Genomic DNA, 15,287 nt, shown 5'->3' with positions numbered 1-15,287 from the left:
GGCATGCACAAAGAAAAATGAAAATTAGAATAATATATACAAAGATGTAAATAATGTCAACTCATAATTCAATTGTGTTCATAGTGTATTAAAACAATGAGTACCTACATCATATATGATTAAGGATTTCAGAATATAAGGAGAACATATTTAATATCTGTATGTCTATATTTTGATCTCTATTCATTAATTTTGTGTATTCTTTTTGCTCAATTGCTATATGAATAAATATGACCCAACAAAAAAAAAATAGTTGATCATCTGACAAAGGGTAGGAAGACAGCACAATGTGAGCAGTGCATGAAGAGACCAACAGTATCAATAAGAACTAGTTACCCCATGAACATAAAGAGGCACAGGGAACCATAAGGGAAGCAACAGACTGTGTATTGTGCTAAGGCCCACAAAGCACTGTCATATCGACCCTTCTTTTAAGCTCCCTTACACCCTTTAAAGAAAGCACTAATGTTAGCCAAGTCCTACTCATAAAGACACAGAGGCAGAAAGACTCAGGAGTGGTCCAAACACCTGTCTCTGAAATGGCTGAAGTGGAGCTTAAACCTAAGACTTTCTATTTTTGAGATAACATTTTAAACTTACATTATCGTCAAAGGCTTAATGCTCCACTAAAATAAAGAGTTCAACAAACAGTAGAAAAGACCATAGTTCAGCAGGAAGATAGGCAAGGGCTATAAATAATAATCAAATGAAAAGATGTTCAACTTCACTTACATAAGTAAATTTTAAAAGAGTCACAGGTCATTAAAATTATAAACAACCAATATTCCCGTCATGAAACCTGGGAAATGAATCATGACAGTCTCTGTATGGGAAACAGTAGTTTTCACTTAAGATTTAAAAAAAAAAAAAAAAGATCTGAGAAAAGAACTTCAGGTCTCTAACCACCAGTGCATGAGATCAAGTGACCCACAGCCCAGTAGGAAGTGCTTTTTTTTGAGAGGATAAAAAGAGAAAGAGTAAAAGCACTTTGCCAGGGCTGAACTGAATGCCCCAAATAAGCATCCATTTCCTTCCCTTGCTCAGGACCTCACAAGGAGTCAGAGACAGTAAGCAGCTGAACTGTGGCCATTCTGCCAGAACACCGCACTTGTCAGCAGGATGAGGTCAGAAGCACTAAGCCAGGGCTCACAGGTGCTGGTGAAATAATGAAAGCTTAATGTAAAAGCTATAATTATTCACTTCACATCCTCTAAACACTGGGAGTTGCCAAAGGCATGATATCTCTGCCTGTTGATCTATTTCTTCTCTGTGATTTACAGCCCATGAAAATCAGCAGTCATGGAGACCAAAAAAAATGTGTGGCTGAGGGTTCCTCACTCTGTTATCCTTCAGTTTTGGAAGCCAATTGTACCACTGATAGAAAGCTCAAACACACATCTGAACCCAAGATCTACCAGTCACTGCAGCTGTGTCGAGGACCACAGCTCAGAGCCAAATGTGTGCCGAGACTCCAGAAAGTTCATCAAAAAACAAATTAAATGATAAACTTATTTTGATGAAAAAAATTTTTGAAGTCCGTGCGAAGCTATCAGACCAATGACATCACAAAATCTGACTTGGAACCAGGCACTGGGATTTTTGAAAGCTTCTCTGTCATTTCAGTGTACAGCTAAAGTTGAGGACCTTCGCTCTAAAACACACATGTGCACACACACACAAAACACAACAGGGAAGGCATCCAGTGTAGTGGTTAAGATGCCACTTATGACACCCACGACCCGTATTAGAGTGCCTAGGTTCCAGTCAAAGCTCTGTTCCCAATTCCAGCTTCCCACTAGTGGGCATCCTGAGAGGCACTGGGTGATGGCCTAAGTAGTTGGGTACCTGACACACATGTGGCAGACCTCACTGAAGTTCCAGGCTCTTGGTTTCAGTTTGGCCAAGCCATGGCTATTAACAAGCATTGAAGGAATGAACCAGTGTATGGAGATCTTTTTGTTTGTCTCTGATTTTCTTTTATGTGTGTGTCTCTTTGCCTGTCAAATAAAATAAAAATAAACAAAAGCCTGGAATATCTCCCAATGCTTTATTTTCCCTTTTGGGTAGGAGTTTGGAGACAGAAAGAATAACATATTCACTGATTTTGGGGATACCTTATAGCTTTTCAAGCCCATACCTGGAGGTCTGGGCTGAAGAACAGCTGCTGTTAGCTATGGGAGTGCATTTATTCTAGTTCCATGCTGTCCCCAGCCTGTTCCCTCAGCTCAGTTACAGCACATTCTTCTGTTCAAGTCGTATTAGGTACTGGAAACAACTGGAATCTCCCAGTGACCCTCTCCATTCCCAGCCTTGCTGCCAGAATGTAACAGTGTGCCTAGCTTGTGGGTGTTCTGTTTTGGAAAGAAGCTTCTCTAAGTACCGATATGTTTTAAAGCAACCAGATTCATAATCCTTCTTAAAGTGGCTAAAAGCATAAAATGAATGATTCAGGAAGGACAATGAACTTGTACCTAAAGCAGTGAGATGAGAGGGAAATGGTGAAAGTGTTTAGTGAGAGATACATACACAGACTGAATAATAGTTTCAGGGTGTGTGTGTAACACACAGTTGCTACGTAACTACTGTTCAGGGCTCATTTAGAAGTCCCTGGAAGGCCTACTGTTTATGGGACAGGTTTCACGTAGGAAAAAGCAAGCTGATGTTTGTGCCTAGGAGGCTGACTAAACACAGAATCAGAGAGTGCAGAAAAAAGACCTTGAGTAACTGAGCAGAAAAGGAAGAGAGTCAGTACAGTTGAAATATGAGGCACACTGGCATCAGAGGATCCCATAAAGATGAATAATGGTGAGCTGGCTCCGGAATCAGATCAGTTAGATTACTGTACTGAGGCTGAAAGGAAATTGCCCCTGTGTCTTTGAGCTGGATGGTGCTTGGGTCACTGAACACACACTGGCTTTGCCTTGTGCTTTGTAGATCACAAGCCAGATGTTCCCTATGGCTGAAGCCACAGAAAAATAAAAGGCAGAAGCTTAGAGGGTTCTACAAATTCAACAATTGAAATCACTTATTATATAAGCAAACAGCTTCCTGTGTGGTTTCAACATTTTACTTTACTTCTTTAGAAGCAGCCATAGATTAGGAGGAACCCTGCCCTCTCCCCAGCTTCCAGCATCAGGAACCCCTGAGCCCTAGATTCTGCTTCTGACCTTTGCACTTGGGGTTTCCTCTGCCTGGAACATTCTTTCCCAGATATCAGCATGGCTAACTTCATTTCTTTCAGTTTTTGCTTAACTGTATGTTCTTTTTCTTAAGATTTAATTAATTTATTTATTTCAAAGGCAGAATTACAGGGTGGGGAGTGGTGGGAGAGAGAAAGAGAGATATTCCATCTGGTGGTTCACTCCACAAACAGCTGCAACAGTCAGGGCTGGGTCAGGTGGAAGCCAAGGGCCCAAGTACTTGGGCTATCTTCTGCAGCTTTCCCAGGTGCATTTGCAGGGAGCTACATAGAAAGTGGAGTAGCAGACTCTAATAGATGCCCATATGGGATGCTAGTGTTTCAGGTGGCAGCCTAACCTGTTGTGCCACAATGCTGGCCCCTAAATGTATCTTCTATATGATCCTTTCCCATGACATACAACTAAAGTTTCAACAGATCCTCCACAAGGGGCACGTGCACGTACGTACACACACACACACACACACAAACACATGTCTTTTTCCTTTAACAATTATCAGTGTCTAGAACACTATATATTTCACTTATTCATTTATTCACATTTTTTCTTGTCTGTGCTCCTCTTCCATTAATGTGTAAGTTCTAGGAAGCCAAGGATTTCTGCCTGTATGATTTACTGACACCCCCCCCCCCAACTCCTACAACAGCAGTGAGGACATCTCCAATAGGAGATGCTTCATAAGTTATTGGATCTGCAAATGAACCTTGTATAGCTCAAGAAAATTTGGGTTCCAGTGTCCATGAATTGTCAGTTAAAATCTTTATTTATTGCAAGAATTCAGATATAGATCCAACCACATTCTATTAACTTAAAACTGTGGTTAAGATCTTCCTCTAAGGTAATTATTGATTCACATAAGCTATACACAGGATACCCTTTTGCAGAAGCATGATCAGGCATATTTATTTTCATTTATTTATTTGAGAGGGAGAGAGCAAACGCAAGAGCTAGGTGACTAAGGGAGCTCCCATCTTATGGTTTACGTCCCAAATGCTTGCATTGGACAGGGCTGTGCCAGGCCAAAACTAGGAAACACAATTCGGTTCTCCCGCACGGGCAGTAGGAAAACCACTTCTTCCCCCAGCGTGTGCATCACAAGGAAGCTAGAGTCTGAGGCTGGAACTGGATATTGAACCCAGGCACCCCACTAAACTACATGACTGCTCCCAATCAGGCATATTTAAATTTGCCACTCAGATAAGGCATTTGCACTCTCCGCTGACAATAGGACTATAAGCTGACTGATTATAGATAACACTTTGATTTTCTAAACATAGAATTGTCTTTTTCTCAGAAGAGCTCAAAAACAGAGTAAGAAGTTTGAAAGGTAGAGTAAAAACTTTCTATTTTTCCACTAGAACAATGGCTTCTTTATTTGCTCTCCCGAAGTATAAAAAAAGGCATCTATAAGCCGTTACAGTTAAGGTGCTGTCTGCTTTCAAGTCAAAGAATGTAAATGAAAGATCACGTTTACGTCTAAGGAATGGTGTTCTAATCGTTCTACTTGAATAGGATCATGTAAATCAACTAACAGACTCTGAAGAGGACAGGAACCCAGCTGGACATCGCACAGGTGAAATTAATGATTTGTTTCTAAAACACTGTAGCTCACTCTCAATGAAAGCTTATAGTTATGGATATTTACCTTAGAAATTTAGAAGGTTCATGACATTACAAGAAAAATAATATAGGTGGGTGGATTTAAGACCTGGAACAACTCAGCCCGCAGTGTAAGTGACTACAATGTGACCGTTGTTCCATTTCTGCCACTCATTTGCCCTAACAACAGCATTCCCTACACAAGTAACTTGGTGGAACCTCTCTGTTTCCCCTTTCAAACGAGATGGTATCTCTGAAGATGGCACCCAAGAGATCTGAGATACAAGTAAAAAAATGATGAAAACCAGAGGTAAAAATCTGGTTTATACAATAAATCTAAAGTATTCAAAGTCATAAGCAATTAACCACAAAAAGAGCAAATGCTTACATCTAAAGGGACAAGAGAAACTATTTCAAATACTTAACTATTTTCAGCTCTGTAAATCTGTTTAGATTAATTTTCTGTAGCCTATTAGTGGTATTTAATTGAGCTAATATAAAGTACCAAAAGGCAAAAGACTAAGGCAGGTAGCAAAGGCTCCTTTTCACTTCAAGCTCAATCTTCTCCACTTTACCCCCTTTAAAATGCATTAAAACCAAGAAACAAGTGGCTACTGAGACTTCAGTTAGCACTAAGCTCTTGTCCCCTTTGAAAATGATGCCAGCTACCTCTGCAGCCTCACCCTTAGTGTTCTCTGAGACAGCCGACTGTCAGCGGTGGACTCACTGAACCCAGGGCACTGAGGTGAACAGGAAGAATGCACAAAATGTCTCTGTTTTTGTTTTCCCTTTCAGAGGGCAGACTAATAACCCTGATGTTCAGAGGACTACCACCATTGCAGAAATGAAGTTCTAACCCTGCACCAAACAATTGATCGTGTGTGCTTCTCTTGGGCGCCATACGATTTTGGCAACTGTGTGAGTTACAGAAGCAGGGACACATCCCTTTAAACTTTTTAGGTTTGCATTTCCTTGGATTCATCTGGCAAAATGGAGCTTTTCTTAAAAGGCAGCTCCTTGATCTAGGAGAGGAGTCTGAAGCTCCAAGCACATGACAAACTATCTATGCCACTGTATTTATGCTTATTAAAGATTCAGCCAAAGTGTGATGCCTGGAGAGGTTTAGAAACCTCTGGTCCAAGGCACATTTCCATAGGGAGGGATGGGCATTCTAGAGAAGCAGGCCCAAGTACGTCTGGAGTTCCACGAGCCAGCCTTGACAGGTAGCACGGAAGGGCTGTTAGTTGAAACCAGGGAGGCAATGCTAAAGTTAGCTGACTTCAGCAAATAAAATGACATTCCCAACCACAATTTGATTTCTCACCAAACTGAAACAGGAGAGAACTTTTCTCTGGAGAGGGAGGTGGGTTCAGATGGATTAATCACTAACATTCCTTCCAAATCTAAGGCACAGGATGGTAGGACCCCCTCTCCTCGAGGAAGAAAATAAACAAACAAAAAAGCTAAAGGCAGAAACGGTAGGGTAGCAGGGGCTTTCTGAGAAATACCACAGTGCAGCTAGGTCAAATGCAGCCATTCATATGCACACAGGTATGACTTTATGTGATGGTTCTATAAGCAGTGCTATAGCTCTAAGATATCCAACCAAAAGTTGTATAACTGATTATGTATTAGAAAACTTAGAGTTGTTTGTGCTAGGGTATATAAGACAATGCCCTGCTTTGTTCAGGGCCTGGAATTTGGAGACCAAACTCTCCTGTGGACCTGCCAGCAAGAATAAAAGCTGTTTTCCTGTTGCGAACCTTGGTGTTCCTGCATCTTTGTCCAGGATTCCTGCTACATTTCACTCAACAAACTGAGTGGCTATGTGCCGCACACAAAGTAATTTGCAGTAATTATCATTTCCACGTGAGAGCAAACATTGTGAGGACTCCAACCTGTGAGCAATTTGGAACCCCACTTTTGTTATGGCAGCAAATTGAGGGTGAAAAATATGGCCAAGTTTCTCACTTACATAATGTAGTTTGAACTTGCACTCGTCTTCGATTTCATCTGCACTGTCCTCATCAGAGACTTCCCCTTCCTCTGCATCATCACCAAGGTGATACGGCAACTTCTTGCCCTGAAATGGAACAAAACATGCCCATTTAAGAGTGAAAATCAATTTATAACAAGCAAAAATTGGAAGTAACCCACATGTCCACTGATGGATGAATAAACAAAACATTGTATATACACACAAGGGACTATTACTCAGTCTTCTGAAATTCTGATAACACAGATGAACCCTGAAGACATTACAGTAAGTAAATACCAGACAGACGCAGAAAGATAAGTATTTTATGGTTCCATATATGAGAAATATAAAATAATCAAATTCATAGAGACAGAAAGTAGAACGATGCTAGCCAGGAGCTGGGGTAGGCAGAAATAAGGACTTGTTGAGTGAGTGTCGAGTTTTGCAGGATGAAAAAAAGAGTTTTAGAAATTGGTTGTACAATAATGTGAATGAATTTAATATTACTGAACTATATACTTTAAAACTGTTACAATGGTAGATAGATTTTTTTTGTTATGCTTATTTTATCACAATTAAAAACTATTTTTTAAAAAATGAAAATAAAATGGATTATCCCTTGGCTAATCAGTTCCTCAGATCAACCAGAGGACAAATTAGGGGCAAAATAAGAGAGAAAGAAGAGACCAGCATTGTGGTATAGCAGGTAAAGCTGAAGCCTGCGATGGCAGCATCCTATATGGGTGCTGGTTCAAGATCCAGCTGCTCCACTTCCAATCCAGCTCCCTGCTAATGTGCCTAGGAAAGCAGAGACAGATGGCCCAGGTACTTGGGCCCCTGCACCCATGTAGGAGACCCAGAAGAAATTCCTGGTTCCTGGTTTCTGCTGGCACAGCCTGGTCCCTTGCAGCCATTTGGGGAGTGAACGAGCAGACAGAAGATATATATATCTCTCTCTCTCCCTCCCTCTCTGATTTTAAAATAAATAAAAAATAAAATAAACAAAACTCTTATTTTTAATAAATAAATTTTGAGAGAAAGGGACTATGGAAAAAAAAGGTAGTCTTACTACTTTCAATGAAATACAGTTAATTAGGAACACAATTTTTAAAACATCAGACAAGGCTTCTTTTCAAGAATATCTACTTCATCACAACAAGCCAAGGTCTGAATATTGGTACCCCCAAAATTCCTTTGTTGGAACCTAACACTGGACTTGATTATATTAAGAAATGGGAAATTATGGCATCACAAGGGCTCCACTGAGCTCCCCTGCCCCTTCCACCACGTGAAGACACACAGCAGGTGCGGTCCATGAGAACAGGCCCTCACCAGTCACCAACTCTGCCAGCACCTTGAGCTCAGACTTCCTGCCTCCAGGACTCCGAGCAAGACATTTTTGTTTACAAGTTACTCATCTAAACCATTTTGTTATAGCAGCTCAAAGAGACTAAGACAACACCCAACAAGATAAGGCTCCTAAGAGCAGCTTGTTCTCCTTAGCAGGTTAAAATTGCCCTAAACACTTGGTTGGCATTTAGAAAGTCTTTCTTGCGCAGAGAATCCAGAAACCACTCTCTGCCCTCAGGAACAAACCAAACTCCTTTTGAAAGAGATGATCAGCATATGTTTCAAATGTTTATTTATTTTCAGCTACTTGAAGGGTAGAGGGAGGCCAGGGAGACAGAGAGAGATCTTTGAATCTCTGGTTCACTTCCAAATGCCTACAAAAGCCGGGTCTGCACAAGCCTGAAGCTAGGAGCCTGGAACTCCATCTGGGTTTCCCACATGGGTGACAGGAGCCCAAGCATTGAAGCCATCATCCTCTGCCTCCCAGAGTGAATTAGCAGGGAGCTGGATCAGAAGCAGAGGGGCCAAGACTCAAACTGGCATTCCAAAATGGGATGTGGGCATTCCAGGTGAAGCTTCACCAGCTGTGCCATAATGCCTCCCCTTAGACCTCTCTTGGCTCACCAACACATGTTTGAAACCAAGGACTTTTTGACAAAAGAAAACTCTTACAATGAAATGGTAAGACATTCAAGCTATAGAATTATATACACAACATGATCTCAGTGATATATAAAAACACAAGCAAAAGTCCAGGAGAAAATATGATCAACTGTAGTAATTAGTAACTGTCTCTGGGTAACAGTTGATTTCTCCTTTCCTACATTTCCCTAATTTGTACTCAGGAGAAATTAAAGTATAAATAAGAGCAGCAGAGGGCGAGGACCAGGGGCCTGGTAAGGGCCTCTAGGGCAGCTATCAGCGTCAGGAAGCAGAAAGGAATAACAATAGGATGTTCAATTTTTCCTGGAATCTCCTTGAGGGTAGAGAGTGAAACAGAACCAGGCTCTGAGGCTAAGCAGCCAAGGCCACTGGGGTGGGCAAACTCTAAAATAGCACTCAGTGTCTCCTACCACCTGGTAGTCAAGTCTTTTTCTAATTCCTTCCCCTTGAGTGGACTGGACCCCGTGGCCCACTTCTAATGAATAGAATCCAGCAAAAGTTATCAGAGATGGCAGAGACAAGGCCAAGGAAAGGCTGTGCCTTCTTTCTTCCTTGCCTCCCTACTCTCTACTTTCTCAGTATATTCATATATTCTCTCTCACACATGCTCTCTCTTCTCTCACTCTCTCCAGCCAGGCAATGGAGAGACCCACATGGCATGGAACTGAAAGAAGACCTGACTGACACCTAAATTCCACCAATGTGAGAGACACTGAGCAGAGGACCCAGTGAATCCACACCCAGGCTCCCGACCGACAGACACTATGAGAAAATCAGTGTTTGCTGTTTAAGGCCACTAAGTTTGGGAGTCATTTATAATGCACCAAAGATTCCTAATGCAATCACCAACCAAAATCATGGGTTAGAACTAATTCAGTGAAAATACAATTGCCAAAACAACCAAGCCCAGAGCTCATGGCTTTCAACTCTATCTTCCACACAATGGACATCAGAAACTACTGCCAGAAATGCTGCCCTTGGGCCCTAAACATTTCTTCCACCCTGCTCAAGGATGGGTTCAGCTTGGGTCTCCTTTCCTAGTTTCTGCTTCAATGGCTTCTTGATAGGATGCCTACCCCCTAGCTCTAAGAAGGGCCATAAAAACAAATGTATAACATTTTGGCTACCATGGGGTATTCCTTAAAATATAGGGATGGATTGAGGGCTGGTGTTGTGGCATAGCAGCTAAAGCTGCTGCCTGTGATACCAGTAACTCATATGAGCACCACTTCATGTCTTGGCTGCTTCACTTCTGATCTAGCTCCCTGCTAATGGCCTGGGGAAAGAAGCAGAACATTGCCCAAGTGGGCTCCTGCCACTCATATGGGAGACTGGATGAACCTCCTGCTCCTTGCTTCCACCTGATCCAGCCCTGGCTTTTGTGACCATCTGGGCAGTGAACCAGCAGATTAAAATCTCTGCTCTGTCTCTGTCTCTCCCTCTCTCTGTAGTTCTGGCTTTCAAATAAATAAATCTTTAAAACGAAACAAAACAAAGGGATGGAGAATTCCTTAAACACAGAAGGATGTTCATGTGCTTGACAGCCCAACACGACGAAAAATTTTGAAATGTTATCCGAGCCTACTATGCATGCTGATCTCTAAAGTCGAGCTCCAATGACTTTGAGGGCTCCTGCACCTCATACAGTTATTACCCCTTTAGCATTCTACATCTCCCGCTTATGAATCTCTTCCCACTAGAGGACCACAAGCTTAATCCAGATTTCAGAGAAATCTCCCTATCAACTTTCCTGCACTTTTTTTAAAAAAGATTTATTTTATTTACTTGAAAGGCAGAGTTACAGAAATGGAGAGAGAAAGAGAGAAAGAGGTCTTTTATCCATTGGTTCACTCCCCAGATGGCTACAACAGCCAGGGCTGGGCCAAGTCAAAGCCAGGAGCTACTTTTTCCTGTACTTTTAAAAAAGATGTATTAATTTGCTTGTTTGAAAGGCAAAGTGACTTGGGGCAAAGGGGGGGGGGGCATCTTCCATCTGCTGATTTACTCCCCAAATGCCTGCAACAACCAGGGCGAAGCCAGGAGCCTGGAACACCATCCAGGCCTCCCACACGAGTGTCAAGGACCCAAGTATTTGAGGCAATATCTACTTCCTTCACAAGTGCATTAGCAGGAAGCTGGACGAGAAGCAGAGTAGTGGGGACTGGACCCACACTCCAATATGGAATGCAGAGTCTCAACGGGTAACTTAATCCACTGCACAGCTTCTGCCACCTTGCATCTTCTTAAATACTCAAAGCTCTTGACTTTGGATCTTTACTACAATGATGGCTTTAAAGCAGATAAAATAATGTAGGTAGTGAAACAAAATCTGTAGTAATAATCCAATGCAATTTAGGTTCTTGAATATTTTCTTCTACTTATAGAGAAGCATTTATAAGATTGTTTTTTCATTTTATTTGAAAAAGGCAGACAAGCAGACAGATAGCATCTATACACTGGTTTACTTCCCAAATGCCTGCAACAGTGGGGTTTGGTCAAGCTGAAACCAGGATCCAGGAACTCAAATCTAGGTCTCCCACATATGTGGCATGGACCCAAGTATTTGAGCCATCACCTGTTGCTTCTCAGGGTACACACTGGTAGAAAGCTAGACTGGAAGCAGAGCAGCTGAGACTTGAACACAGGCACTTCTAAATGGGATATGGGCATCATAAGCAGTGTCTTAATCACTACTCTGAAGACTTACCCCACTTACATGATTGAAAAGGTGGGCTCTGAAGCAGACATTTAGCCTACTAATTAACATGCCCAATTAGATGCCTGCATCCCAGGTTCAATACCCAGTTCCACTTCTGACTCCAGCTTTCTGCTGGTGCAGACCCTGGAAGGTGGTGGTGATGGCTCAAGTAATTGTGCTCCCACCGCCTACATGGGAGACCTGGATTGGTTCAAGTCTCCAACCAAGGACAGTCCAGTTGTTGCAGGAATTTGGAGACTGAGCAAGTAGATGGGCGCTCTCTTCTGCCTGCATCTGTCTTTGTGTGTGTTTCTGCTAACAAGAGGGAGTGGGAGAGGGGAGGGTTGCGGGTGGGAGGGAAGTTATGGGGGGAAAAAGCCATTGTAATCCATAAGATGTGCTTCGGAAATTTATATTCATTAAATAAAAGTTAAAAAAAGTAATTTATTTGTTTAAAGGTTGGATTGGATCTAATTTGCATGTCATTAATGCCAAGGTATCTCAGAATTAAGGCATTTATTGCTACCTACTGTTTTAGGTCTTACTGATATGGAAAACTCCTAGAAAATGAACTCACTGTCCTTTATTTTGGAGGCCATTTGTAGAGTAATAAGATAGTAAGCCACCACCAAACATCAGGTATCCAATTAAGTGGAGACCAAACATAGCCAGATATGGAGAGAAGTCAAGAAATGAACCTCTTTTATTTATTCATCCCTAGCTATTGATTCAGTCAACTGTTTTTTGAACACAATGGCAGACACCAAGATGGTCCTGTACACAAGACACGCACAATGTAGGGAAAAGCAATTCCCTCTTTTCTTAAAAATCTTATTTAACTATTTGAAAGACACAAGGAGAGACAAATACACAGACAGCGATCCCATCCATTGTCCTCTCACTCCCTAAATGCCACAACAAAACCAATGAACTCAGTTGAGGTCTTACACATGTATGGCAGGGGACTAACTGCTTGAGTCATCATTTGCTGCCTCCCAGGGTCTGTGTTAGCAGGAAACTAGAGTCAGCAGTCAGAGCCAGGCATTCATCCGAGGCATCCCACTTGGGACAGGACATCTTAAGCTCGTATATTAATTGCTAGGTCAAACAACCACCCCCCTTCTTTGGAAGTAGAATCAAAACCAGCAATGTTTTCAAATGTCCAGAACAGAGCTAACAAACATGAACAATAACATCATCAAGTAAGAAATGATAATCCTTAAGTGATACAAATGGTTGTAACTTGTTATGGTTTGAATCAGTAATTTTCTTGTGGCCCAGCAGTTCTCCAGCAAGGTTTGTTGCACAAAGAGCAAGCCACCATCTCTACCACCACCTCTCTCTCCTTCTTGGCTTAAGATGTGACTACTTGGGGCTGGTGTTGTGGTATAGCAGGTAAAGCCAACACGTGTGGTGTCAGCACCCCATATGGGTACTGGTTTGATTCCTGGATGCTCCACTTCTGATCCAGCTTCCTGCTAATGTGGCTGGGAGGGAAGTGGAGGATGGCCCAAGAACTCTAGCCCCTGCACCCATGTGGAAGCTCCTGACCCCTGGCTTCGGACTAGCCCAGCTCCAGCCATTTCAGCCATTTGGGGAGTAACCAGAAGATGAAAGAAAGACTTCTCTCTCTCTCTCTCTCTCTCTCTCTCTCTCTCTCTCTCTCTTTCTCTCTGCCTTTCAAATAAACAAATCTTCAAAAAAAAATTTAAAAAAAAAAGATTATTTCACAACTTGCCTTAATGCAGGCTCCCAAAACTGCCAACAACAACTGACCATCTGCCATTGGGCCCTCACCAGTCACCAGGCATTTGAATCTCCTGCACTGTGAGCTAAAGAAAGCTTTTTTATTTATCTGTAGTCTGCAGCAGGCATTTCGTCACAGTGAGGAAAAGCTGACTTACACAATACTTTAGGACAGAAAGGGAAATGCCACCATGATGTCAGGGGGTGGTGAGGAGGCAGGGTAGCAGCACTAAGCTTTCATTCCCCTTCAGGCAACGTGCAAAGGTGAGGGAATAAAAAGAGAAAGCAAGAAACTCCCTCATTTTCAGTCCTTTTAAGATTCTATTAAAAGACCCTGCATCATGACGGCCATATTCTCAACCAGCTTTATCCATTCCTGGATCTCAAAAGCACTTTGCATAGAAAATAGTAAGAAAAGCAATACAACAGCAAATCTTATCTTTGTGGTTTTTAACAACAGTACAGTGTAGATATAAACAAGAAGTGACACAGTGAAACAGGTATTGCAGGGGTGGGAGGTGGTCTCTTCCTGATTTATACTCTAGAATTAGATTAATTCAAACATGGTATAAGGAAGTATGGCTGGGATTGGTGCTGTGGCTCACTTAGTTAATCCTCCACCTGCGGCGCCAGCATCCCATATGGGCACCGGGTTCTAGTCCTGGTTGCTCCTCTTCTAGTCCAACTCTTATGTGCCCCGGGAGGGCAGTGGAGAATGGCCCAGGTGCATGGGCCCCTGCACCCATATGGGAGACCAGGAAGAAGCCCCTGGCTCCTGGCTTCGGATCGGTGCAGCGCCAGCTGTGGTGGCCATTTGGGGGGTGAACCAACGAAAGGAAGACCTTTCTCTCTGTCTCTCTCTCACTGTCTATAACTCTATCTGTCAAATAAATTAAAAAAAAAAAAAAAAAAAGGAAGTATGGCTAACACTCAGCTTCAAGTTATCTGCCTGCCTGGCTCCAGAAGAATGGCAATTGCTCTGTGCTTCACATCTATAAAAGTAGAAACCTTGGATCATGCAATAAGAGTTGCTTTTAATAAGTCTGGGCAACATTTCAGTTTTTTATTATTTTTGTTTATAAGCCACTTTTTAGTTTTGGGGAGTTTTATATATTACGGTACTTGAAAACCTTCTTAGAAAAATGCAATTAAAAGTATGAGTTTCTTTTGGTGCAAATTTTCTTCATAAACATGGAATATACATATTATAAAAAATACACATGATTTCAAGTGTCCTTGAACTAAAATACAGTCATAATTTTAATTTCATTTTCCACCATCTTCTTGAGAGTTGTATAATGAATTTTTCACAGAACCAGACAATCTTTCAGTCTACACTACTGCACCCTTTTCAGTGAGTGCCTCAGACCCACTGTCTCTGACTCACACTGGTGCTCATAGGCCCTGGGACATTCTGTATCAAATGACCCAAACTCAGTTTTGCAGAAGGGACTCAATTCATATCAGGTACCCACTTTAAGTTCCACCATCCAAAAGCGAAAGATTCTATTCAAATGAACGTATTCTGTATTGAATCTACTGACTGCTGGCTAAAGAATATTTAGAAAATAGGAAACATTTACAGGACTACAATGGTGGCATTTCGTTGTCTAACCAGGAACTCAGCTTTACCATTAGAGTTTGCATTTAGAGTGACTTAGGTAAATTGGCCTTAATGTTACCTCTTGTATTACTTGAAGCTGACAACACCTTTTAGATGGACTCAGAATCCATTATACTCAAATGATACAAAAACAGGCTTTGACAAATTCTAAACAAGAATATTTTACATTTTTTACCACATGCTGCCCACCATTAAAGCTTGCATTGAAATGAGAAATGACATCATTTCTTTGACTTTCCTACTCTCTCCAATATGATACATGGTTAATTATATACATCCCCTTTAAATAAAATACAAACCAGTGTGTTAGTCTATATTTGATTACTATAATGAGATGCCTGAGGCAAGTTACTTTATAAAGAAGAGTTTACCAAACTCACAGTCTTGGAGAATGGAAGTCCAAACTGCATGGCACAGGTCCTTGAAAGA

At 41.7% G+C, this 15,287-nt stretch overlaps 1 protein-coding gene across 1 annotated transcript in view; it reads right to left on the bottom strand.

The window, feature by feature from the left end:
- PLCH1 (phospholipase C eta 1) overlaps positions 1-15,287 on the bottom strand; it is a 287,303-nt gene that overhangs the window by 44,047 nt on the left and 227,969 nt on the right. The window contains exon 11 of the mRNA XM_062212704.1: positions 6,775-6,882. Coding sequence (XP_062068688.1) covers positions 6,775-6,882 — 108 coding nt within the window. The remainder of the gene's footprint in view (positions 1-6,774; positions 6,883-15,287) is intronic.

This window comes from Lepus europaeus, chromosome 2 (assembly GCF_033115175.1).
Source record: "Lepus europaeus isolate LE1 chromosome 2, mLepTim1.pri, whole genome shotgun sequence".
Taxonomy (NCBI): domain Eukaryota; kingdom Metazoa; phylum Chordata; class Mammalia; order Lagomorpha; family Leporidae; genus Lepus; species Lepus europaeus.
Note: the sequence above shows the minus strand (reverse complement) of the source record. Positions and strands in the feature narration are given on the sequence as shown.